Consider the following 25,005-nt stretch of genomic DNA (forward strand, 5'->3'; position numbering starts at 1 on the left):
CGTATTACGTGCATGTCTTGCATCAAGTGGTGGTTGGATGTATACCGGAGAATGGGTGCATACCGTAAACAAGACCAACAAACGGGCGAGCTTTTTGGGAGCATGACATCTTATTGGGTATTTTTCCTATACACACACATGAAATCTCAACCTAGCTTCTCTATGCACAATTGGCTGCGAGACCAAAGCATGACCGTGACCGCCCGGTTGTTGGTATTGTTACGGTTCTACAGCCACGTCTGACCATAGAACTGTGGAGATCAGGTCTCCAGCACCGAAGCTGATAGGAATTGCCACGATCAAATGACCAACATGAAATGCGAGTTGGATGGGCAGGCACTTGCACCATGAGCCAATGCCAGCATCCAAATTGATATTACACTTTCACAAAGGACCAATGTCAACCCACACGGCATAAAGGAAGCTGTCCCCGTGCAACTGAGGCATAACAAATAACATAAGTAAGCATCACCTCCAGAACATTGCGAAGAGAGCTTTTGTTTGAAAGAATGGTGCATGACGAATTATGAAATCATCGCACGGGCCTAAACACCTAACTTGGCCGCCACACTTCCCTGCTCGGTTGAGCAGGCGCTTGTCGGCACCACTTTTTGGCATGTTGACTGTCTATAGCTATGAGCAACATAGAGAATAGGCCCACCACGCAAGCGCTCTATGTGATCCAAGCCGTCTCATTTCATGCGAGACTATTTCATTGCGAGTGCCTGCTGCAGACCCTCCTAAAACCCGTGTCACTCGAACTTTGACGAAGAATCAGATGCAAATCATTCATCGCCAGATGTGGAGTGGCAATTCTAAACTACCTGCAGGTGCTTGGCTTGGTCAGCCTCAGCCAATTGTTGGAAATACGGATAGGCTCGCCTAGACCGCTCTGCATACTGCGCCTTGGCCACCGATTCGCAGATAGGATGCTGCTGGTCAAATTTGAATGACTTTTCAAACTCTGCGAACGCGTCCAGGTCCATCAGTTCGGTGTGGGAGTGTCTATGGCTTGTCACAAACGTGTGAGTGTACAACCCGGACGGAAGCTTGGACTTCCGGCTGACATACTCTGACAAACTGCGAGTGACATAGTGGAAGATAGCCAGCTTGTTTTCAGGCCGAATCGACTGGTGCCCCACGTACAGGGTGGCGTTGAGATGGCCAATGTACGAGCGCGTTCGGCCGACGTTTTCCCAAGCCTCGGAGTGGGACATCTCAGTGTTTTCAAACATGTGCGCTTGGCTTCCGTCGGTGAGGACCACTGCGTGCGCATTTAGGTCGCCGCTTGGATCCATTCTGCGTACACAGACCAAGGAAGTGAGCCACTAGCACCCTCACACTGCTTGAGACTTTCGCGAATCTTCAGCAATGAATACGAATTTCCAGGCGCAATCATTCATCCACCTACACAGCAATATGTGCCTATATACTCATCCATCACACTTTTGTCACAAAGAATTAGCCAGGTGAGCACCACAGTTTGGGCTGACCAGCATCCCCGATTCAATCCACGTGGCCTGCATTCCCACTCGTCGCTGGCAACTACCCTGACTATCTTGAGGCAGCAAAACAGCAGATGAGGGTACCCGATGTCAGTTTCTCAAGTTGCTCTTTGAGGTTGCTGATGCCGTGTGGATGTGCTGTAGTGAATGATACATCATTACATCACAAAGATAATGGCAGGCAATAGACCAAAGCAACCAGGAAGCACATTCGAAGTACGTCATCGATACAGCATCATCATCATCATCAACAGAAGCCGATACGTGTTACGATATTGACTCTAAAGGGACCCATGCATTCGATCTGGGGCTAAGTGAAGTACATAGGAGGGCTGCATGGATCAACACAGCAGGAGGCGGAGCGCACCGAAGGGTGCAGTCGTGCACAGTGTTCCCCACCATCATCGTCTCTCTAGTCGACCACCACATGTTGGCGAGGCACTTCATCTGGTAGCTGAGCTCCCCAGTGCACCTCTGGTAGTGTCGAAGGGGGCCACCTGGGCTTGGTCGAGCGACGTGGCCGCCACTGCCAAAGAGCACCCACTGAACGCTGACCGCCGCATGGTCCTTGAAGCCAGCTAGGGTCGTTTTCAGGTCTGGCTCCTGCGCTGCCAGTCCACTGCAAGCAAGCATGGTAAAACTATCTGAAAGGTCAGGGACGCAAGAAGTGTTTTGCAAAGGATGTTTTGTGTTGCATCAGCCTACCTTGCAGACCTAGGGTTCAGAGAGACGACTTCCAAGCAAGCTTAATTGCTGAGATAGCGCGCTGTTCACACGTCCGTAGCAAGTGATGATAGACTGAGGCGAGACATGATCTACATCCCGGAATCCTGTGAGACACGAGGAAGAGATAAGTTTGTGGGTTTTGTTGTGATCACTGGACGCGCAGGTATGTCTGGCTGCCTAAATCGCTAATGACATGACATGTACGGTGTCAACTGCAAAGGGGGGTTAGAGAGGCATGCAACACGCGTTGCAAGCACACATCGCAGATGATATGACATGTGCGACGTCTGATTCAAAGAAGATTATAGAGGGGCAGCAGCTACCCGCTGCGAGCATGGGTCGCTCATGATATGACACATCATGCGTGACCCATCCTCGCATCTATGCGAAGTGCGCTGCAAAGAAGTAATTTGTTTCGCTTAGATTCTGAAGACCCCTCTTGGGCGCATGGTAGGCCGTTCTGAGTTTGTCAAGAGACGGTGACTTTGTAGCCAAGAAACCGTGAGTACTGCGACTTCTCATGCCAACGGTGCGTGGCATTTCGGCATATGTCAACATTGTGATCATCTTCTATCTCTGTGAAGCAGGGCAAGACTCACTCCGGAGCTCCAGTCCACCTGTTGCCCTTGGTGCTCCAAGCATGCATTAACTTGACACAGCTTCACCAGGAGATAACGGTGATAACTCGTGGATGAAGGCAATGGGAACGGTGCGGTTTCTTTCACATCCAAGACCACAACAACAATAGGACGACAGTAACCACATCGTCACATCCCAGAGCTGCAGCGTAAGCTAACAACCGGGCCCCTGCACTGCTCAACATAATACGATAACACAAAACCATGCAGTGCAGCAGCATTCATAAGCTACAACATGCCATCTGGAGTGAGTCATCGAACCACATGTCGTATGCAAGGCTTGGTGTGGAAAGATTGTCCAAGAACAGCAAAGCAAAGGAGAAATCACATTTCCTGGAGAAACACTGAGGCGAACGAGCTCGTACTTGTCCAGCACGACGAGGAATTCGTCCAGGTCCACGAATGCGACCCACGAGAACGCTCCAGCCAAGTCTGGCTTGCTGCAGCGGTTGTACCAGCGGTTCTGCAGCGGGTGCTTGGGCCCAGCCAGCCACTCGATCTCCACAAAGCCACTATCGATCATTGGCCGGATCCTCTCTACGAGCTTTCTCGGAACGATGTTGGAGTTCTCCCTCAAGAAGACCTTGTCTACACCCACCCACCTGCAGTGCAGAGTCTCGCTTTGGTTTCGTTTGGAACTCGTTGATGTCTATTGCATCCTTGGCTGAACGCGTCGACTGTCTCTGGCAACCTTGGCCGGATGTTGATTCTGCCGACAGACAGACGTAAAAAAGTAGGAGATTTTTTGCAAGGACAGGTACCGCAGCTCCAGATTCAGGGTTCCACATAATGAAGCAAGCTACAATTGAATATGCACTGCAGAACAAACGTGGAATCGGATGGCCTTTGCCTTGCCTTCTTGCGAGAGTCGGTATCAAGGGGAACCGCACTTGTGGTAAAGAAGCCACTCCTCGATATCGGCGTGGTTCTCGCCCTTCATGATGCTGCAAATCGCGATGCTACCCGGCCACTCGCTGCTGTCAGGGTCGACAGGTGCAGGACCATTCCACTCCGTGAAGTTCCAGACAGGCGCATTTCTCAAAGTGTGCCAGTCGATGTCGGGGCTCGGCTTGGGGCTCGTCTGCTGCTTCGTCTCGAGCGTTTGCACCTGCTTCACATGCTTTGTCGCCATCGCCTCAAACTCCCGAACGATAAGCATGCCGATGAGCGTCACCGAGAAGATGACGGTCAGGATGACTAGTCCATAGGCTCGCAGCAGGTCTGAGCGGGTCCGGTACACGCCCTTTACCTTGTGCATGAAGGGTAGCTGCATCTTGACTGGCGCCTTGTTCGACTGCGGCAGAAGCTGCGGCTCTGCATCATGCGGCCTCCGCAAGTGTGCGAGGGACGTTCCCCCCAAGCGGGAGAATTGATGGGAGACCTCTGCTTCCGCTGCATGCTAGTTCGACGTCACTTCTTGGCTTCGAGTTCTCGACACGACCACACTCGATTTCAGTGCTTCGCCAAAATGGACTGCAAACCGCATTTCCGTCCCAAAATAGCATGGGTCTTTCGGCGCTTGGATCTCAAAAGTGACAGGGTCTGGCGAAACTCCGTTTGGTTTGACCTGACTTTTGACACCAGCCCACACCGGGGCACATGCAGAAATTTCACAGCATATCTGTGGGCGCAGCAAGACCTGTTTGAGGAGGCTTGTCTGGTGACCTTTCACTAGGATCAAGGATCAAGTGAGATCGCAATCTGTGGGATTGTAAGCCGGAATGATGCCGACAAGGAGGAGGGTTGTATTCGGGTCCACAACCTACGGCACACCTTGCATACATCCCAAGCACACCGTGGAGGTGAACTTTTCACTTTCTCACATTGGACAATTCTGCTTCTTCACAAGCCATAGAGTGAGATACGACACCTGTCATCATGGCAGAAAGGCTGAGTGAGACACATTGGTTTGGCAAACGGGTCCATGCTGTTCCGACACATCCAGCAGTCACAGTTCCCAACTTTCCTGACAGAACGGATATGGAATCTATCAGCCAGCCGCTGTGTCAAGTTGTCGCCCGTCCAAGATTTGTGATGACGACTTCGACGCAGTGCGACAATGGACAGCGCCATCCATCATGGCTCCCTGCCCTGATAAAGTAATCACTTGTAGTCCATTGCAGCAACTGTTGAGCGAACATAAAAACATGAACCCAGGAGAACGGAATTGCCGAGAGTGCGCAAAATAAGCAAGGAGGGATGTGACTTTTGTGGGCTGAAACGAGATACTGCGTGTCCGTTGGGCGTTTCGAAAGTTCAGATCGGCGAAAACCTAGACTCAGCATGACCGTACGCCTTCCGGCGAGGTACAGCGATTGCTGTCAGACACGAACACACTAACAAAGTCGAAGTTTGTAAACAAGGCGGCAGTGCAAGGCGTGGCGTTCACAACGAATTATCTTGCTCTGATGCTCGAAGTGAGCGTAACTGCCACTTGGCAACAGCGGCATTGGCATGTTCACAAAGATCTTTCCAAGCTACGTGACAGCATAGGCTGCACCTCCCGCGCGTCCTTTAAGTGTTGTGCTCGTTGAATTATACCTACCACCTGGTGGACGCAATTGGCGTCACGAGTCTGCTCTGCATAAATTGTTGTAACATTTGCATTCACATTGAGCTACGACAGTCAAACACCAGGCGGCACGCAAAATAGCTCCAAGCCGTTTGTAACCTGGACCTGGCACTGTGGATTGTGGAGGGCAGCCACGGTCCCTTGGCCCATGTCCTCAACCTCCATGGCGCACTCAAGGAGTCGAATTATAACAGCTAGATGTGTGAGCATGATATCACTGCATCACGCACCAACTCCTGTATCACAGGCTGTGTATCAACGGTATGGTGGACTCGCACCCTGACGAACAAAGTCAGATATGGCAGCAGTTGCTGCACTGCTCACACCGACGACGGAAATCAGGCTTTCAGGTCGATACATTCAGTGAGCGAGTCTGTCCCATTTCCTCCCAAGCCATGTTGACGAACGGAAAGACAGGTAGCACGGTGCTGCTACATGGCATCACCGCAAAGCAATTGTCTCGCAATCGCCGGCCGGCTGAAGCAAAGCCCGAGCTGAGAATCAAGCGATGTCGAGGTTCGGAAACCACAGCCAGTGGATCAAGTACATGTGGATTGCTCGGCGTTTCCTCCAGAAACGCCAACTGTGGAAATTCGCACGTCAACAGAGTATGCTATGGCTCGACGGATGGGTCGAGTAAAGGCCAATGGGCTCGATAAGTTAACTCGTACTATTGGTGACGTAACTCACGAGAACGCTGTCATCGCCGAAGTCATCGGCGATGAAGATGATGAGTGTGGGACAGAGTCCCTAAACCGCATCAGTGCGCACCCCATTAGTAATGCAGCCTGATGATGAGGAACGAGGCACATCACCCTGCATTCTCTCAGCTGTTCGCCCAGAGTAAATATGTCATACCGTAAACGGCTACAACCAAGCTTGCTCAGCTCACTCGCATCGACGTGGCCTCAAGTGAGAAACCGAAGCAAGGACTTTCCTGAGTGGCTGCCTGGCCCCATGTGAGTGGCAAGGTACAAAATGCCAGCCAATGATGTATGGAAACGCACCCTGGGTTCGGGGTTCAGGGCTGCCTTTCGTGTATCGAGTGCTGTCGAGGGAGTAAAATGGTTCTAAGGGAGGCGGTGAAGGAAGCAAGTACTGCCTGTCCGACATCCCTGTGAGCTCGCTCATCTCTGACGGGTGGCTCGTGGCTTTGGAAGAGACACTATCCAGCAGATAGCCGAGGCTGTGGTTCTCAGGTCGCTCTGGACGCTCCGGTGTGAGTAACTCGTTTGTGTGCACGCCCACCACCACGTTCACTCCTTGCTTGCTCAGGGGGCCAGGGCTCGCAGCAGTCAGTCCCACATTCGGCGACATCATTGGCTCTGTCGAGTACGTTGGAAGCATGTTGACGTCAATAGGCTGCCAACCGCGTTGTCCAATGGTTTGTTTGGCGCTACTCGGCACGGGGGTGCTGGGTATGCTCCTCATCGACATCGGCGGTAGATCCAGGTTCGCGGAAAGGTGCATTCTGGGTGTCGGGGTGGTGCGTGAGGTGAGATGGCTGGCATGTTCAGGCGTAATTTCACCTGGCAGCACAAGGTTTGGAGGCACCTTGCGCTCAGGTGTTGAGGTGGGTGGAGGGGGGAATTGACGATCCATGGATCCCTGGGTGTGCACGGTGGAGACGGTGCCCTGATTGCTGTCAGTAAATGCGCCCTGGTGGATAGAGGATGTTGGGAGGAGCGTCGGGTGAGGGTTTTAACGGTCACTACCGTATGAGTAGGTAAGCCTGCAAACCAACGACAGGGATGAGGCACGGTCGAGTCTTGGAACCAGGAGTTAAATGAAGGAACATGCTGTGCAGATATGCACGTTGCTTACGTAAAATGTGCGTCTCGTCGTAGCATGACAACCGTTCGGTGCAGCTCAGCACAATGCAACCGTAGTGTAGGTGGGCAGGATGAAAGGAACGGAAGAGCTGCTGGGGACCTTGCATTACCGGTACTGAGGACTTCGTAATCTGGCATATTTCAAGAGCCGCTGACAGCTAACTTTACTTGAGCAGTTCCTTTCCCAAAAAGGCACCAACAGGGTTCACAAACGCGTGGTTGACCGACCACTGTAAGTCATGAGCAATGGACATCGCAAGAACGACCAGCACACGAAGCATATTCCAGAAATTTGATATACATTAAGTTTGTCAGCAGCTGGTTGGATACACCATTCTCATGCTAAATGAAATGACATGCTGCCTTGATGTTCTCGTCGACATGTAATTTCAGCTGCTGCACCATACATACCTGCCCCACTCATATGATAGTCGACTAAAACCTTGGCTTGACCTGAATGTCTTTTTCTTGGATGATCATGATCAATGTGGTGTCAGGGTGCATCGGGCAGCATCGTGCGTCATGGATGTGTTGCGCACCTTCAGCTGAGCAGGACACGCTTGCAACTACAGTTTTACAATTCAGACAGATAATGTGCATATTGCGCGCCAGTAGCAATGTTGCTTGTCGCACCTTTCCACAGCACGCAGCGCCATGACCTGCTTGCCGCCCTTGTGAGGTGTTGAGTGGACCACTAACGATGCGAAAAAAATCCACCAATCCACTATGAAACAGATTCAGGGTGACCTTCTCATGCTCGACAAAACTCATGGCTGATAAATTGCTTTTAACATAACACAAGTACACTGAGAGCACGTGCCTTGAGCAGCTTCCGTGAGCACTCAAGCTCGATGCTGATGGACTTTCAGCATGCAATTGCAAAAGCATTTGTAGATTGTCCGTCAGACAGCATGTGACATGTGAGGTGCCTGGCTGCGACACGTCCTATCTAAGATCGGGGCTACTGATGACTGCGTCGGAAGGTCTGTTGGTGGCAACGAATTCCACTCTTACACTGCGTACAAGGTTCGGGGCCGTGCAGACAGGTATACACATATGATCCAAAAGCTTACAAGCGAGCCTTCACACCGGATAACGGTCAGGTTCTCGCACACTCTTTGGTGTCGGCTCACATGTTTGTGCACTGAAAAGTTCCAGTACGATGAAGGCTTGTGGACAAGCCTGCAGGTCCGTGCTGAAAAGCACTCGGAAGCAAGCACTCTTTCGTGAAAATTCGTAATAGGTTAATGCAAGCGATATCCCCTGTGCGGACTGTGCATGCACATGCAGTTGAGTTGCCAGCGGTCAGAACGGCGTTCTGGCACCGCATGTTAGAAGTGATGCGTTCGTGAAGGGCTACGTAGCGCCCCACTCTGAGTTCCCAGCCTTATCATAACGCCACAGTTTTCTGTCTATCAGGTTTGTAAAGCCCTCAGTTCCCAAGGACCCACGATGCCGTGACCATCTGTGCAAGTTGCCCCCTGGAGGCCCCAAGGGATTGTTTGTTTCGCCGTGCTGACGATAACTGTTTGCTTTTGGAGTGCTTCTAGGCCATTCTACTCATAACTACGTTATATACAGTAACAGTCTCAAATCTAAGAATAGCATGACGCAAGAAAAGATTTGCCAGGGTGACTGCCCACATTGCTCTGCGCCTCGTCAAAGCAACAGACAGAAAGGAGATAGCCGCACACGGACCATGTCGAGGGAAAGCTTCAACTCATCGGGAACATATTGAAGACAGCCGCCGTGAGTGTAAGAAGGGACAAGACACAGACATTCAAAGTGCTCAGCTGCTTCACAGCTGAGATGTCGCAAAGGAAGCTCAGATATGAGCCAGATCACAGACCGGTGACACCATTGGACAAGCCTTGCTCTTGGCTGCCTTCCTGGAAAGGGCTCTTGACTGGGTGTACAATTTTCAGGATCCTTGCCTGTGCAGCCACACCCTCGAATCGTGATGCCCCTGAGGGCCGTGTATCGAAAGGGCTCTTCACATTGACTGCCGGATCGTCCTCTGAGGGGTATGCCGTGGCTGAGCTGTCTGTGCCCTCTGGAGCAGCAACTGCGTCTTCCTGCTGTAGCCGAGCTTCAAGCATTTGTACTCGCTCGTTCAGGGTTTTGATCGGAGGTGCCATCACCTGCATATCACGCCACACGTCTCATGGGCAGGGACCAAAATGCCATGACAGGCTGCATGCAGACTTCGAGACATCCTGGCATTTCAAGGGAGCAGGGACACTTGATGCTTGCTCACCGCAATTATTTGAATGCAGCCGCATTCAAATAATGATGTGTCATTTTACGATAGTACCGCATCCTCATGAACATTGGCAACCGGAGCCCCTTGGCACGCCCCTGTCGGCGCAGTGTGGGCATTCATAGACATGGCGTGGCTCCCGATTGATTCATTCATTGATCTCCCAAGGACTTCTCGGGGAAATGCTGGCGGTAAATCGACTTTGAGTATGGAATGCACGCATTTGCGGGTAAAGGTCCTTCATCGGGGTCTACGCGGGCAACGCAGATGTGTGGATCACTTCGCAACACGGCACACACCTCCATTTGCTTCAGGACGGCGCCTTCTAAAGAAACAACAAAGCCCTGCAGAGTAGAGGCCTGTTCCTGGAGAGCTGTGATGGCCGATGCATGGTCGGTTACAGACACGGTCAGCATCGCGCGCTGATCGTCGCTCTCCCGCTTTAGCATACGAACCTGCTCGGAGCACAGCAACAGCCTTGGTTCGACCTTAGAGAGCTCGCGCTGCAGCCTGTTCACCCGAGAAATTGCCTCCTCGATCTGTTCCTCTTGCTGCATGAATTTCAATCCCGCTCTGTCTGAAAACGCCACTTCCACACTCCTGCATGGAAGGCAACGTTTTCAGATAAACAAAACAATCACGCTTCGGGTATCGGGCCATGCTCATTGGAGCTGCGGGCATACACACCGAAGGCGATGCACAGTGCTACGTCAGACCTGTCATTTTCCGAGTCCAGACGCTCGAAAGTGCATGAAATTTTGGGACGGAAATGGGGGTCGAAACCCATTCTGGCCAAGCACCGGCGATGCATACCAAGGGCGCAACAGAGATACACAGTTGTTGGTGCTCTGGCCTGAGTGAAGCACCCTCTCGTGCTCATGATGCGGTGCTTCATGCCATGACATGCCCATGGCTCGTTACATCTGATGGTTTTGAAAAAAGCAGCCCTTTCAAAGTTCCCGCAAAATGTGGCGCAACTGCTGCTACAACGCCTTCACCACTTCATGCCATGCCTTTGTTTGGGTATATGAATCTCCCTGTTGGGCGTTACAAGCACCGCAGCGGCCCGGCCGCGTCTAGAAAGACCCCATGGTTTGGCATTCTGTCGAGGCGCGAGCGTGTATTGACATCATTGAACCTGGATGTAAGGCAGCATGGAAACCTGGCATTCCCTCCCCACAGTCACAGCATACTTCATAAAAGGGCACGTGTGCAATTTCAAACATGGTCGTTCTGGCAATGTGCCCGTTGCTGATGTGCGGATTGCCTGGGAAGTTGTGGATGCATGTCCGGTGACACCCACGAACCTACAATCGGCAATGCCTCGACAATACTATGTGAACGACGATTGCAAACGATATCCTTCCTTTCTGTGCCGGTGGCAGGCAGAGATGTGCATATCCCACAGATATCAGTTTAAGATGATCACATTGAGATTGAGTCAAGGTTTGGTACAGGTATCAGAGATAATGCTCGATACAATGGACTGTTCCGGTCGCCGCTTTCTTGCCTGCCCGGACACGCCAGTCATTTATTCCAATGGATCGAATGTTCAGGTGCCCGATGTACAATCCCGGACCGTCCTTAATGACGGGGGAAAATTGACTGGTGCGGTTCCTTGGACACCGAAATCCGTCCGGTATCCCAATACAGTGAGAGCCCAACGTCGAGCCCAACGCTGTATTTTACGTAAGATGTTCTCAGTCGTGGAACGCACTGCTTGGGCCCGAAACTTCGAACAAAGAACGCGCAAGCCATGGCTAGTGCCAGAAGCAGCGGTTGCATGGACATCAGGGGTTCTGGAACCACTGCTGCAGGTTGCGGTGCCTGGCTAACTTGAACTTGTCGCCTTTTCCCGGGAACCTGCTGAACCACGGTTCTCTCCGCCTGGGCCCTTGATACAATGATCCCGATTTGCACTCCGACGACTGAAAAAATGCAACAAAATTGCACGAAATTCAACAAGATGATCCATGCGCTGCCTGGCGGTATTGGTCTTGCCCTCGCTGGTGCGCTGGATGCAGACCCATTTGGTCTTGCGCATGGTGCTTGTGGACAACTGCATCTCCGACGCGCATGCCCTGCAGTGTTACCATGTCGAAGCAGCGTTACCATAAAAGCACTGCGAGGAGATCTTAAGGTTCGTTTCGGCAAACATGCAACGCCGTGGGAACAGCTAATTTCCCCAAGCACAGGAAAACACATAACGCAAACTGACACCATATTGCTACTTCATGCCACGATGCGTCGGCAAACAAGTCAGATCCGGCACCAGAAACCCGTGAAGCGACGGCAAAGCAGAGCTGAATTTGGTACTCCGCATCTATGCGTGAGTAATCAGATAATCTTTATGTCACTGACGTCGTGCTTCAGTATCGTGCAATTGGCATTTGGCGAACGTTTCGCACATCGTCAGCTCCGTTTACCCATCGCCCATCATTTTGAATTAACAAGCCTATCGACAGATAGCTAGGGCTAGCCAGGAATGCTCGCAAATGCAATGACATTGACAATGACACATATGGACTGTGAAATTGAACAGAGCCATCATTGGCACACGACTTTGGAGAACATGAGGGCGCCTTGGCGCTCACAGGATTTGATTTCGAACAGCTCCACATCAAACACCTCGCACTGCTTCGCACTAAAGAATGTGGAAGGGCCGACAGGAGGGCCCAGCTCAGGAGGGACCACGATGCGACGCTGCCCACCAGGTCGCATCCCCTTCAAGCCCAGCTCAAAGCCTGCAGGCACCAGCCAAACCGTTGGGTTCAAGCTGGCTGTGACAAAGCATTTGGGCAGGCATCTTTGCAGGACAAAGAGAGGCCAAAATGACCCGGAATTGCACGAGACGCAAACGCATACGATCTGAAAGTCCCTGGTTCAACACGCCACGGAGAACGTGTCGTCGCCCTGCACAACAAGGCGCGAGAATATGGCGAGCAGCAATCAAATGGACACTGGCATGTGACGAGAGAAACTTTTCGTCGTGTGCAAGAATGCAGCGAAGCTGGCATCTCAAGCCTGAAATCTCATGTTAAATAAACAGGTTCCCTCCGCATAGATGTGGCAAATTGCCAATTTCGGATGACAGAACGTGTTGTTAATTGAGTGATAAACTGAGCAAGTCTGGCTCACAAGCACTGACCGCAACCCTTTGGCCCTGAGCCAGTATCTAGAGATAGTTGTTGCTGTTGCACAATGTTCTGATCACAGTCATGTCAACAGATGCAGTAGGCACACACCGGGTATGAGGCCTTTGATGCCGAGCTGCGTCTTTGCAAACTCGCCCTGCCGATAAGAAGAGTCCACAAGAGCTCCAGACTCATTGTAAGCTGTGTATGCGAAGGTGACCTGCTGTGAATCTTTCGGCATCTCGCCGGTGCCCACTTTGAAGTCCTTGTAAATCAGCCCTGCGGCGCCATATCATGTTCAATCATGTTGCTTGAGGACTTAGGCGCTGGCCGTGGGCTACAGCATCTCCAATTTAACACTGTCGAGAAATTCCTTCACGTGGTATCTCGTGGTGATACCCAAGCAGGTCATTTTGACTATGTTGAATGCATACGTTCCTGTGAAACACTGACCGGAATGTTGGCTGGAGATACGATGCTACATGTGAGTGGCTTCTCAAGGTGTTCCCGGTGTATAGGGAAAGCGGTCCAATGTAGCGCTCTCTTATGACATCGCAGATGCGCACATCATCCCATCGGCATGAGTTGATGAGGAACCAATTCCGAGGGAGTCACTTGTAGGGCGGCAATGGAGTGCTTGTGTTCGGCACAGGGCGGAAGGCCTTGTTTAATAGTCGAGCGACTTGGCTGCGCGGATGCCCCGGCACTGGTGCTGTACTGCGAAGCCCATCAAGGCCTTCCGCCCTGTGCCGAGCATAAGCACTTCCTAGCCCACTACAAGTGACTCCCGGGAAATGCTACCTCATCGACTCATGCCGATGGGATGATGTGAGCAAACGGGCCTTGCTGATGCCCTTGGTAGAGTCATCAGTTAATAGGCATGTGTGCGACGTTCAGCACGTCCGTGGAGAAGGGGTCGTGATAGCAGACTTTCATCCCAAATTCGACTTGTAGGCAGCGCTTGCTTATTTAGCGGAAAGGATCAAGGACCCTTTAAAATAGAAATAATCACCTTACGTTCATCACCTTACCATACTTTGCGCAGCGTCCGTGTCTCTGATGCTTCCAGCCATCCTTGCAACGCCCTAGTAGAATTATCCCCGAAGCACCTCATTACAAATAGCTCTCATGTCCTTTCCCTCCGCCCAGGCTTGCTGCACAAGGCATTGATATGGACACACGTTCCATGCATCATTGGCAAAGATGCATCGTTAAGGACAGGCCACAATAACAGCACATGCGACACAGGAGTTAAACAGTGCGCCACACCTTCTGGCGTTGTTTGATATCCAGGGGCGACGATGGAGATGTCAAACTTTTCCCGGACAAAGGAAGGAAACTGATCTGGTGACTTGTTTTGGGCTTGAATTCGCCGATTGTACTCCAGCTGCATGAACCAGAGGCATGTCGGACGAGGCGTATGGGTTGGGTCAAGACACTTGCCGGGCACATAATGGTAACTTGAGAAACAGGAGATACGGCAAACTCGGAGCTCCCATGGTGTTCAATGTCCATATCACTGCAACCTCAGATGCAGATAGCAAAGTGCCTTCCAACCCAACGCCCAGCTCTCGCAGATAACTGTGAAGGAGCTAGGAAAATGCCACACGTGTGTGACACGGACATGGAATGAATTTATGGGCTCCATGCATGAAACAGCGTCAGCGCAAGGATCTACTTCGCTGTTTGCACGAACTGTCAACAGGGTGCGGAAGTGCACAAGTGCCTCGGGGCTCCAGTGCGGCGGAGAAAACAAGAGGGTGCGTGCGTGGCACCCAAGGGTCAAGTCTCGTTTTTAATTGAAGCAATGCAGTCAAGAAACTGCTTCACGACAACACACAAGGCTCTGGTTTCGTACCAGTTGTCGCTGATACTTGCTGAAATTGGCGACCTGCTCTTCCGTAAGCAGAACTGTCTGACCGCCCATTTCATCTATTGCTGACGCAGGAAATGCCGTTATCACAGGCATCAGCGCCAAGTATGAAAGGAAAGCCCTTCTGCTTTCTTCGTGGTGTGCTGGTTGAACACACCCTTGGTTTTTGGCGCATGAACGGCACCGCTGAGCATTCACAGATGTCACAGTGACAGGGCGGCAAGCCGCAGCTTTGATGGATTGCATCTTCCCAAACGAGTACTCGGATATGATCAACCTATTGACGCAATTCGATAAGGTTCGTTCATGTAGCGCCCTTGCATGCTAGAGCGTCTGCACTAAAATTTTCATGATCAGATGCTGGCAGGACTGTGGCAAAAGCTGTGTTGCACTCATACCCATGTGGATGCGTGATCACTGGCAGTGGATTGCTGAGCAAACCCGGCGACCTGTTGTAGGTAGGGTGCATTTCGGAGTGAGTCAGCTCGAGCTCGATTTGCAACTTCTCAACTCTGTGACCAGAGTCAGTGGCAGTCACCCAGCGTGGCACCAATCTCAGGACTCGGAATCCTTCAAGGATAAGTGAAGGGATCGCATGTGACTTGCAAGTTGCTGGTAGGAAATCTTCGATGCCAATCCGTGTCTAGAGGGGGCAACGCCCCACCATGTCGCCTGGGATGTGCGAGCACTCACCCGCTTGTTGGAGCGAAGCTAATGCGAAAATATATGCAATTATAATATGTCTTACGATGGTGAAGGCCATGTTGATTCCATCTTACTACTCCACTGATTTTGAAGTACACCGAAATTGGATGGCGATCACGCATAACCTTCCTTTCTCGAAATGGTACGTATCGAACATATCATAATGTTGCTCCTGGGGTATTTGTGCCAATGATGCACGTGGGGCATCATGTAACCCCTCTGCTACGGCATCAGGGTTTGCAGCCAACAGGAAACCCTGCATTTAGCCTGACGGGTCAACGATGGGTGCCCATGATGTACTGATGCATGTAGACCGCAAAATTTGTCGTCACAGAAGCAGCAGTGACGTCTGCATCTGCAGCAGTCTTGTTTCACATGTCTACATGATGATTAGGAAGACTAATGCATTTGTTGCTACGAACAGCTCTACACAATCCAAGCGGTGGGACGGCTCCTGTCATGGTTGATACCCAACATATGAACCTGGCTGTAGCTGTGCAGGTATGTTGAGCATACATCTCAGTGGACGCTTGACTACCCACCACTATTTGCCTGGTTTGAATGGGTGCTCAGTGCACTTGCTCAACACGTGGATCCCGCCATGCTGCAAATCGCCAGAGATGGCTACACAAGTGGTGGATGCGTCCTATTCCAGCGGTCCACCGTCATCGTGACAGAGATCACACTTATCATGGCCACAATATGGCATTGTCGGTGCGTAACTACGGCCACTGCGCCTGCCCCGTTGTGGGGTGAATGGCTACTCTTGGAATCGCAAACGGCACAATGCTGCCAGATGAGAAAGCCAGTGAACCTGTCCCAACTATTGAGAGCGCACCGCAATAGTAATTACATAAGAAAATAGCCAATTGAAACAGGGCGGCATTGACAATATGAGTGAGACAGCCATGGCTCGCAGCAACAGCACATGCATTCGGGCGGGAGCTGCAGGATACGCGCCAGCACTGCGTTGGCCTTTTTGTTGGCTCAAGCATCCCAGAAATTACGCACTTTGGTAACGTTTCCACGTAGTGAACCGAATCTGTGAACGTTCTCAAACAATCTGGATTGCGAATGAATCAACACTAACTGGTCGTTGTGCAACGATGGGATCTCAACCACTCGTACATGGTATTGCTGAGGTCGGACAGGAGACTGACTGCAAAGACAGTACAACCTACGGGGGGGAGGGCGGGCGCCAAAGAGAGCACAAAAGCGCCTAGTTGCTAGAGAAACTCAAGAACCAGAAGCATCCTAGATGTTTATCAGGCCCTGTTGTGTGCAGCGCTCAACGTGGGATCTCGTGGCCTGCCGCATGGCTACTCCTTGGCAACTCAGGCCTCTTGATCGTTGATCACATCCACTTCCAGTACAACGGCTTCATGCTCGGCATCGCTATCGCCTCCGTTGTTGCCATGCAGCGCAACCAAGTGCTGCTATCCGGTTTCCTGTTTGCCCTGCTGCTCAACTTGAAGCATCTCTACCTCATGCTGGCTCCCGTGTACTTTGTGCTCATCCTCAGAGGCTGGTGCTGGGCTCACGGAACTTTCTTCTTCAGCCGGTTTGCAAGCATCGGCGCCATTGTGTTGGCCGTGTTTGCAGTATCCCTGGGCCCAGTCATCATGACTGGCCAGCTGCAAGCCCTCTTGTCGAGGTGCGCTATGTCATTCACACATGATGATTATGTATCTGTTTTACAACACCACCGCATCCACATAGACACTGGCAACTTCAAGAACTACGTGGGAATCAGTGCTACCGTTGCCATCACTTGAGGCAAGTGTACCTGGACCGGCCTGACTTACCATAACCCGACCTGACATACATCCCCAAATGACCATCCGCACACTGGAAGAAAGCAGATAGGTATTTGCCTCAGCCGTGGATTAGTCATCTCGAGGGCGAGTCCGCGGCTGTCATCAGATGCCTGAAACGAGCACGGACCCATACATGGAAATATCGAGCACCCTCTCTAGAACACGGATAAATTTGAGGAATTTGTACAATCTGGATACGTTATGTAGGGTAGGGCCAGCCCCGATCATCGTCTGTCATCCGGTTTTGTGGCACGCTCAATGGGGATCTCTTTTGTGCCTGCTTGAGGTGCACTGGACGCATCCAAATGCGCTGGAATATGCCGGAGGGGATGCGGCTCAATCTCACTTCATGGCCTCAAACTCAGCTACAACGAAGCTATGCATGACAAGATGCTGACTGGTGTCGTGGCATGTAGGCTGTTCCCCTTTGGAAGAGGCTTGCTGCATGCATACTGGGCTGCAAACGCATGGGCCATGTACGCTGCTGTAGACAAGGCTATTGCATTCTGCCTGCGCATACGCGGCAATGCTGCTGCCTCGGGCAACGCCTCTCTCACTGGCGGCCTTGTCCAAGTGACCAACTTTGCAGTCCTCCCTCAGGCATGTCACCAAGCTTGCAATCCCCCCTCATGCACGTTCCTGCGCTTTCTGCGTGCAGTCAGCGCTGTGTTGCACCGTGACGACCGTGCCAGCGCCGTCGTGGTTAATGGATGTAACGAATGTGTCCATGTGGATGCGATATTTCTATACAAAGGTACATCATCATCCAGCTGTCATTCCAAGTTGGGATGACAGCTTCGCTACATCTATTGAACATGACGGTGCTGGTTCAGCCGTCATGGTTCAGCATGCTGGATGTTGCAGTCCGCATTTCTTGCCTGCGCAGGCATGTGTGCAGCATAATCTCATGAGTTTGCATGCCGTGCGGAACCGCAAATGGCTGGATTTCAATTTTGCGCAGTTTGACTCTTGTGGTAGATCTTGATCTCCTTTGAAGAAGCAGCTTCATGCGCCCCACTCACCTCAGTATCTCATCACAGAAGCTGTGTCAGGTTTTCTTGCTGTAAGGAAGCTTGGATGTTCAATCCATTCACCTGGTCCTCACACGTGAAGACCGAGAACGTTAGGAATGCCAAATCTGTGGTCGCGCTTGCAGATAACGCCCACCACGACAATGCTCTGTGTGCTTGTGACCATGCTGCCCTGCCTCGTGGCGATTTGGAGGTTCCCAGATGTGCGCAAGACACATCGCCACGTGGCGTACGCTGCATTGTGTGGCTTCATGTTTGGCTATCATGTTCATGAGAAAGCAGCTCTGACCATCACAGTGCCACTCGCACTCGGAGCAACGAGTTCCAGAAAGGCAGGCGGGTGCGGTTCTATTTGCCTCATTCTGCGCTTCAGATGAATGTCAATGCTCGTTAGGTTTGCGAAACTTTGCGACCTATGCTAGCCCTGCGATATGAGGCTATGCATCAGTCATATCAATTGTGCAACGCCGCATTCCTTTTTGGCCACATATCTTCGTATCTGTGGTGTGGTCGTGATCATGAGGATGGGGTGGTTACACGTGAGAATGTGTGAGCATGCAAGCGTTACATCAAATAACTTACTTATCATGCTAACTACATGCTGGCGTTCGTTATAATGCATTGCCTTGAGCAGGGAGGACAGCTGCTCTGCAGTAACTCCCTCTGTTCAATAAGTCAATTGCATGCAATTGACTGTGTACACAGCCTACCACATCCGGGGTAGATGACCGCGACAGATGGAGGGGCATCTACCCCGGATAGGCATTTGAGTGGTTGCACGAGCACTGATGCTCATGGAGTGCGCTTGAATTTCAATGCATTGCCAAGCGTTTACAGAAGGCGCATACGATCATGGCCCATCTGAGAGGACTGCGCCAGAACTATCTGAATCTCTGTACGTGCAGAGAGTTTCTCACACTATCTACAGTGGCGCACTTCGCCATGCACCCTTTGCTCTATCAAAGCCAGGAGTACCCCGTGAAGATGCTTCTGATTGCCGGCAGTGCTGTGATGACATACATCGCCCTGCAAAGCTATGGTAGTGCTCGCCATGAGGAGGCGTCAGTGTGGCAGAAGGAGGTTCAGGGGAAGGATGCCTCACCTCAAGAAGCACGGGCCTTGGAAGGCGCCAAGATGAACGATGCAATTGAACCGTTGCTAAATGTGTGGCAGAAATGTTACCTGGCAGGCTTAGTGCTTCTGGAGCTGGTTTGTCAGTTTGTGATGCATGCATCAACAGGCCGGATCCTTCCGTTTCTACCTCTGCTGGCAACTTCGGTGTACTGCAGTGCTGGCTTTGTATGGGCTTGGGCCTCAATGTTTGTGGAACATCTGTCTCTTGCTGGTGCCAAGAAGGCAAAACATACGTAACTTGTTTGCTCGTGCCATGGCTGCCACCAGCGCAATTGGAAGCGTGCATGAAGCGTCAGCAGGGGGATGAGACTCAGACACAGCATCGTTGTATCTCACTCCTTTTCGATGCTGCCGCTTTTGGGCATGCCTTGTTCTATTCCATTGTACTTGACAGAACGGTTGTATGCCGTGGTGAATTTGAGGACTGAGGACATCGTTGCTATTGTTAGCAGCCTGGGGTTTGTGCTGCCCAGAACTTTGGCCAACGTGCAAAACTCATGTATCAATCGTCTCAAGATCGGGGTATGAGTATTTACAAGCGACAGGGCCGGCAAATCTAGGAAAGGCTATCGGCATATGAGTTGTTACATGGACAGCCTTGTCTGCAAACTATGATACCCCAGGCGGGCTGTGCAGGCATTAACGTCTGACAAGGGCTGCGTATGGAGAGCAGGTTGAAGGGTCGCCATCCCCAGCGTTTAGCAATGGATGGTTAAAGAGGTCATCGGGGGGGCAACTGTCTCATAGATGGACGGATAGGGCAACGAAAGTATTGAGCAAGTGATCGGCTGGACGTGGTTCGATCGTGACATGGGAAGCAGCACGGGCTCAAAGAGTTGTACCTGTAATTCCCGTGGGTAGCACAGCTCAAGAGTCAAGGAATCGTCCTGGACGTTGAAGCAACTCTACTTCATAGGATGTCCAATGTCATGATTTGGAGTAGACGATGCAGCTCTATAATGAGTCCTATGAGGGGAGTCAACTTTCACATCAGTGGGGTAATGCGACAACTGCGCTGGGTGCTGCGCAGAGTGTGCGCAGAGTGTTGCGCACACTCTGCGCGACAGAGTGTGTGTGGTGTGCCACGTTTCCTCAGCTCACACGATTGATGAGTCTGCATGTGTCAGACACTCTCAAAACAACAACAGACCAAGTACGCCAGCCCAAAAAGGCGGCGTTGACGACGGGCGAGCCAGCCAGAGCTGATCTTGCGCCTACATGGAGGGATGCAGCATCCCCCGAAGAGATGCATGCTAATGCAAAGCATCAATGTCGCAAACTGGTGTGACCTGAGACACATGGCACGTGCTGGTCAACAGAAAAAGCGAAAGAAAAGAGCTATGCTGGTCAACAGAATGAAATCTGTGGAAAGGTGCAGGATCGATTTGATCTAGTGCTCAATGCCCAAATGAAGCCTGGCTAGGTGTGTTCTTTGCCTGGGCAACAGCATTGCCAATGTAATTGTGTGGGGTCCATGTTCGCATCTGCGCCTTCGCCTCCTCCGGCACCCCCTCGAGGCCGTCAACAAACTCCCGCATACTCTGGGCGGTGACGGTCTTCCCCCGTGTGAACGCCTTGAGAAATTTCTTCTTTTCCAGACCAATAGCTCTTCCAGACCATCGCGCATGCACATGCGGCATGTGCATGCGTTACTGTTGTAAAAAGCTACAGCATCATCTATAGATTGCTCAATTATGCCAAGCATGCATCTCCCCTAGCCTGACAGAGCTCACGTCCAGGCCAAGCCCCCCAAATGCCCATACGTCTCATTATCCTAGAGTGCCGAGTCTCGTTGTGGATTTGTCGATCGTACTATACAGCATACATCTGCTTTCCGACCTCAGAGACGGCAGTGCCTTCCAGCTGGAGTATGTGCAAGCACGCCAGAGGAGCCAAGTGAGATATTGCAGCGTCACACACGAGCGGACAACCCGGCGTGTCTAAAGCCTGCAGCGTTGTGATTTGCCCAAGTACTGCAGCCCATGTGCTGAGATGTTGGGGTTGCCGGACTAATTCAGAGTGCACAGAGGCAGCCACAAGAGTTGCAACAGCCCCTCGTCAGTGACTCGTTCACAGTCCGCAAGCTGAAGGCTCTGCAGGCATTGCAGGGTGCCCAGGGCGTGCATTCCCGGCTGCGCCAGAAGCGGGCATGCCCGGATGTCGAGGCGAGTCAGCGCCTGCAGGCTGGAAAGATGTCGCAACCCCCGTCCAGTCACCTGCTCGCAATGGGCCAAATCTAGGCACTTGAGCGCTGTCAAGAAGCGCAGGTGCACCAGATCCTTGTCGGTAATTTCTCTGCAGCCTTCAAGGTTGAGTCTTTTGAGCGCTGCAAGGTTGGCTAGGCTGGCCAGGCTTTTCCCTTGGATACAGGTGCAGTAGCTAAGGTTCAAGTCCGAGATGACTGAGTTGTGGCTGAGTTCCAGAATTTGAAGCGTCGTGAGGCCTGTCAGGCTTGCCAGCCCTTGATTGGTGATGAGCGTTCGGTGGCCTAGGTCGAGCTTGGTGAGCGAAAGGTTGGCGAGGTGAGCCAGGCCGTCGTCTGACAACTCGCTGGCTTCGCGGAACGAGAAAGTGAGGCGTGAGACCATTGTCAGGCCAGAGAGGTGAGGGATCGCGAAGTTGCAATCAACAAAGTGGTGTAGGTGGAGGTGCTGGAGGGCGGTGAGTGCTGTGATGCACCCAAATGCCTGCTCTGGGATGTCGCACTCGCACTGGCCCAGAGTGAAAGTTGTCAACGCGGTCAGCTTGCACAGATGTTTAAACGCCTCAGCATCGATGTAGATTGCTTGAAATCGTATCTCGCACAGGTGTTTGAGGTCGGTCAGATGGGAGAACGTCGTGGCTGGGTCCACTTAGCGAAGCCCATGTCCAGGAGTCGTAAAGACGAGAGGCCGGAGAGGCATGGCAAGCTCTCGTCTGTCATCTCGGTGCAATCCCCGAGGGTAACAGACTTGAGATTCGATAAGTGGGACAAGCGTGACAGCCCAGCGTCACCCAGGAAATCAGGATCGTAGCTCAACCATTTGAGGTTCCTCAGTCCAGTCAGGTGTGCCAGCCCTAGGTCGAGGTCCATGAAGATGAGTTCCGAGATGTCGAGATTCGTAAGGCGTGTGAGGCTCGAGAGAGCTGCCAGGCTGTCGTGCGTGCTGTCGCAAGCTTGGAGTGAAAGTCGTTGCAGCGATGTGAGGTGAGCTAGGAACGAGGACTCAGCATCAGTGAACGCCTCTGACGAAATGGAGAGGTCTTGCAAGCAGACGAGCGAGCTCAGACAGGCAAAGCCTGTCTCAGAGAGAAGGTTGTCATCGAACCAAAGCTTCTGCAGAGACGTGAGACAAGCGAGATGCGAGGCGCCCTCGTCTGTGAGCTCACTCGCGTCAAAGTCAAGCAGAGTGAGCGAAACGAGCCCGGTGAGGTGCTCCATGCCGGCGTTCACATCGAGTGATGAGCATTTGATGATGTCATGGCGCCGAAGTTGTGACAACGCGCCCAAATGCGCCAGGCCTCGTGCAGTAAGCAGGTTGCAGCGCCACAAGCGGATACACTGCAGGGACGTCATGCCGGCAAGGGGTGCCAGGCCGAGGTAAGACAAGCCTGTGCTGGCACTCAAAAGCCGGAGGTTAGTCAGGCAGCGAAGCTTAGTAATTTCAGCGTCCGGGATGCGCCCGTGCGTGGCGCGCATGTGAGGGATGTCAGGTGGGCGATGGCTTTGGGGCCGCACATGGCGGTGCCATCGCGCATGTCCACAGCCCAGGGCAGGCGGCTGCAGAAGTTGGAGAGGGTCATGGAACGCAGCTTTGAGCACTCACGCAGCAGCACGGGGCGGTCGTGCGTGACAGTGACGGAGGTGGCGCTGCGGAGGAGGGCGCTACGGAAGCGCTTGCACACCAAGAGGAGGGAGGCCACAGAGCTCGCATCACGGGAAGCTGCCGAGCGCAAAACCAGCGAGAGTGAGCCGTTGTCAAGGTCCAACAGTTGCACCTGTAAATCAAGGAGAGGATGTAGCGCACAGCTGTCGGCACCCATGGCTATCGAAATCGTCAACATGACTTCGTCAGCCAGCTTATGCAGTGCAGCGACGCCCCGCTTTGTGAGACTTTCTAACTGCACCTGAGATTGCGGACAGTGCGATGAGGATGTGAACCGTAACAGCATCTGCCGGATCTAATTGGGCATTCAAATCCCAGGGGCTTGTTACAGCCTGGCGTGTAAGGAGTCCTGCCACAGATAAGCATCAGTCTGGACCAGCCTCAATTGCCTCACAGACACAACCTTACATCAGTCACTGTGTGTTCTCGCGACAGGGAGTGTACCTAGATGTGGGAACGCCCGTTCCTGCCCTCTGCACCACCGCACACACAGGCTGTGCCGAGGATCGGTGACATATGCCATGCTTGGATGAGGTGCGTCAAGCTATCTGGTTGTTGATGTGCTCAATTACTTGAAGGGTGAGAGAACCTTGGGTCTTGCAAAAAGGCGTCTGCAAGTCGCTACCTTCCAGACCAAGACCTATCCCTGTTTATATGAGGAATCATGATTAAAGCCGGGTCAACAACTTTCTTTGATACACCTTTCAAAATTCAACCAGTCTAGGCCATTTGCTTTGATTTGGACCCTTACTTAACTTCATTTACGTCCCTTGACTTTTGAGGGTGAGTTTCATTTGTCGGATCTCGGCATTGCGTTTCCTCGTGATCCCTGCCGACAGAGAATATCACGGTCGCCTCGGTAAAGAACAGAATATGGGTTTCATCTGTTGGCGATGATGAGCTTTGCCAACATCGCGTGGAATATGTCAATCGAAAAGGTTAACGTAGACAGCGGGAGGAAAGAGACAGCCAAAGCAGATCTTGGGCCTAAGAAAAGTGACGTGCTATTGACTGGAGAACTGTTATGGAAATCTTGAACCACGCTCAAATGTCTGGGAATTGACCTTGCGATACAGAATCTGTGTGTGGTTGCAGTGAATCCCCACAAGGGATTGATGGGTGGAATCAGTACTTCACGCTGACCTGCTTTGTTGCAAGATGGAAGATCAAGATGAAGGCATGCCAGGTCAGGTAACAGTGATTTTAGCTGGATTCCTGGTACATTTGCCTGGGGTTATAGAATTGGCATCACTGATGAGCCCGAGTTGCACTTGGACTTGCCAAAGTTACCACTATGAACGATATGGCACCATTTCCAGGAAATCCCCCTTCCAGGAAGTTGCCCTTGCAGTTGCCAATGTCCATATGATCACGACGGTGATGCAAGGATACATCCTCACAAGCAACGGCCTCGGTAAGAGCAGAAAGGGGAATTATGATGCAAGACAGCATGGCTTGGTGGGGGCTCACGTTTGCGTTCCGTTGTCGGCCCATCAGGTGCGACACGAGGCTTTGCAGCAGGAGCGCCTTAGCTTCACTGTCTTGAAACAAAGTCACCATCTCCTGCACCCTGTTGGCCATCTTCTTCAAACAGTCTGATTGTACACAGCCAAGAAGCTTGTCACTGCAGGCACCTACATCATAGTCATCATAGTTTAGAGGACAGACAAGTCTTCTAAACAGAATGCTGGGGTGAGCAATGACCTGTGCCTCAGGCAGAAACACTGGTACTGTTACATTGGAAGTGGCGATGCCTTAAAATGAATACTTTGTAGATCTTCCAACAATGCTCAGGATTGCATGAGTGATTGTACGTCAGGCACGAAGAAATAGAATGCCCAGAACGGTTTTATTGGAGGACTGAGCGCCCGGAAGTTGTCATATGCAGTTTTAGTGCTGACTGAGGCACGGT

The 25,005-nt window shown here is 52.0% G+C and overlaps 2 protein-coding genes across 2 annotated transcripts; one reads left to right on the plus strand and one right to left on the minus strand.

The window, feature by feature from the left end:
• Positions 1-12,080: 12,080 nt before the first annotated feature.
• Positions 12,081-15,507, minus strand: LOC149810939 (peptidyl-prolyl cis-trans isomerase FKBP20-2, chloroplastic-like). Its single transcript, XM_089994053.1, has 5 exons — positions 15,371-15,507; positions 14,526-14,817; positions 13,937-14,054; positions 12,779-12,946; positions 12,081-12,277 (listed from the first exon to the last, which is right to left on the minus strand). Exons 1-5 carry the CDS (start codon positions 15,505-15,507, stop codon positions 12,081-12,083), a joined length of 912 nt encoding a protein of 303 aa, XP_089850179.1.
• A 19-nt stretch (positions 15,508-15,526) lies between these two features.
• LOC149810940 (dolichyl pyrophosphate Glc1Man9GlcNAc2 alpha-1,3-glucosyltransferase-like) lies at positions 15,527-18,646 on the plus strand. Its single transcript, XM_089994054.1, has 8 exons — positions 15,527-15,687; positions 15,747-15,959; positions 16,531-16,899; positions 17,479-17,662; positions 17,721-17,948; positions 18,060-18,125; positions 18,219-18,389; positions 18,488-18,646. The coding sequence occupies exons 1-8, from the start codon at positions 15,527-15,529 to the stop codon at positions 18,644-18,646; spliced, it is 1,551 nt and encodes a 516-aa protein (XP_089850180.1).
• Positions 18,647-25,005: the final 6,359 nt, after the last annotated feature.

This window comes from Nuphar pumila, unplaced genomic scaffold (genome assembly GCF_984573655.1).
Source record: "Nuphar pumila unplaced genomic scaffold, dmNupPumi1.hap1.1 HAP1_SCAFFOLD_165, whole genome shotgun sequence".
In the NCBI taxonomy this organism is placed as follows: domain Eukaryota; kingdom Viridiplantae; phylum Streptophyta; class Magnoliopsida; order Nymphaeales; family Nymphaeaceae; genus Nuphar; species Nuphar pumila.

Coding starts and splice junctions, on each gene's coding strand:
- LOC149810939 (XM_089994053.1), bottom strand. CDS start 15,507: ATGCAGGGTTTCCTGTTGGCTGCAAACCCTGATGCCGTAGCAGAGGGG. Junction 14,818..15,370: donor TACCATTTCGAGAAAGGAAG/GTTATGCGTGAT, acceptor TTGCGTCAATAG/GTTGATCATATCCGAGTACT. Junction 14,055..14,525: donor GCAAGTATCAGCGACAACTG/GTACGAAACCAG, acceptor TGGTTCATGCAG/CTGGAGTACAATCGGCGAAT.
- LOC149810940 (XM_089994054.1), top strand. CDS start 15,527: ATGGGTGCCCATGATGTACTGATGCATGTAGACCGCAAAATTTGTCGT. Junction 17,949..18,059: donor CGCATTTCTTGCCTGCGCAG/GCATGTGTGCAG, acceptor TCTCCTTTGAAG/AAGCAGCTTCATGCGCCCCA. Junction 18,126..18,218: donor CTGTGTCAGGTTTTCTTGCT/GTAAGGAAGCTT, acceptor TCGCGCTTGCAG/ATAACGCCCACCACGACAAT.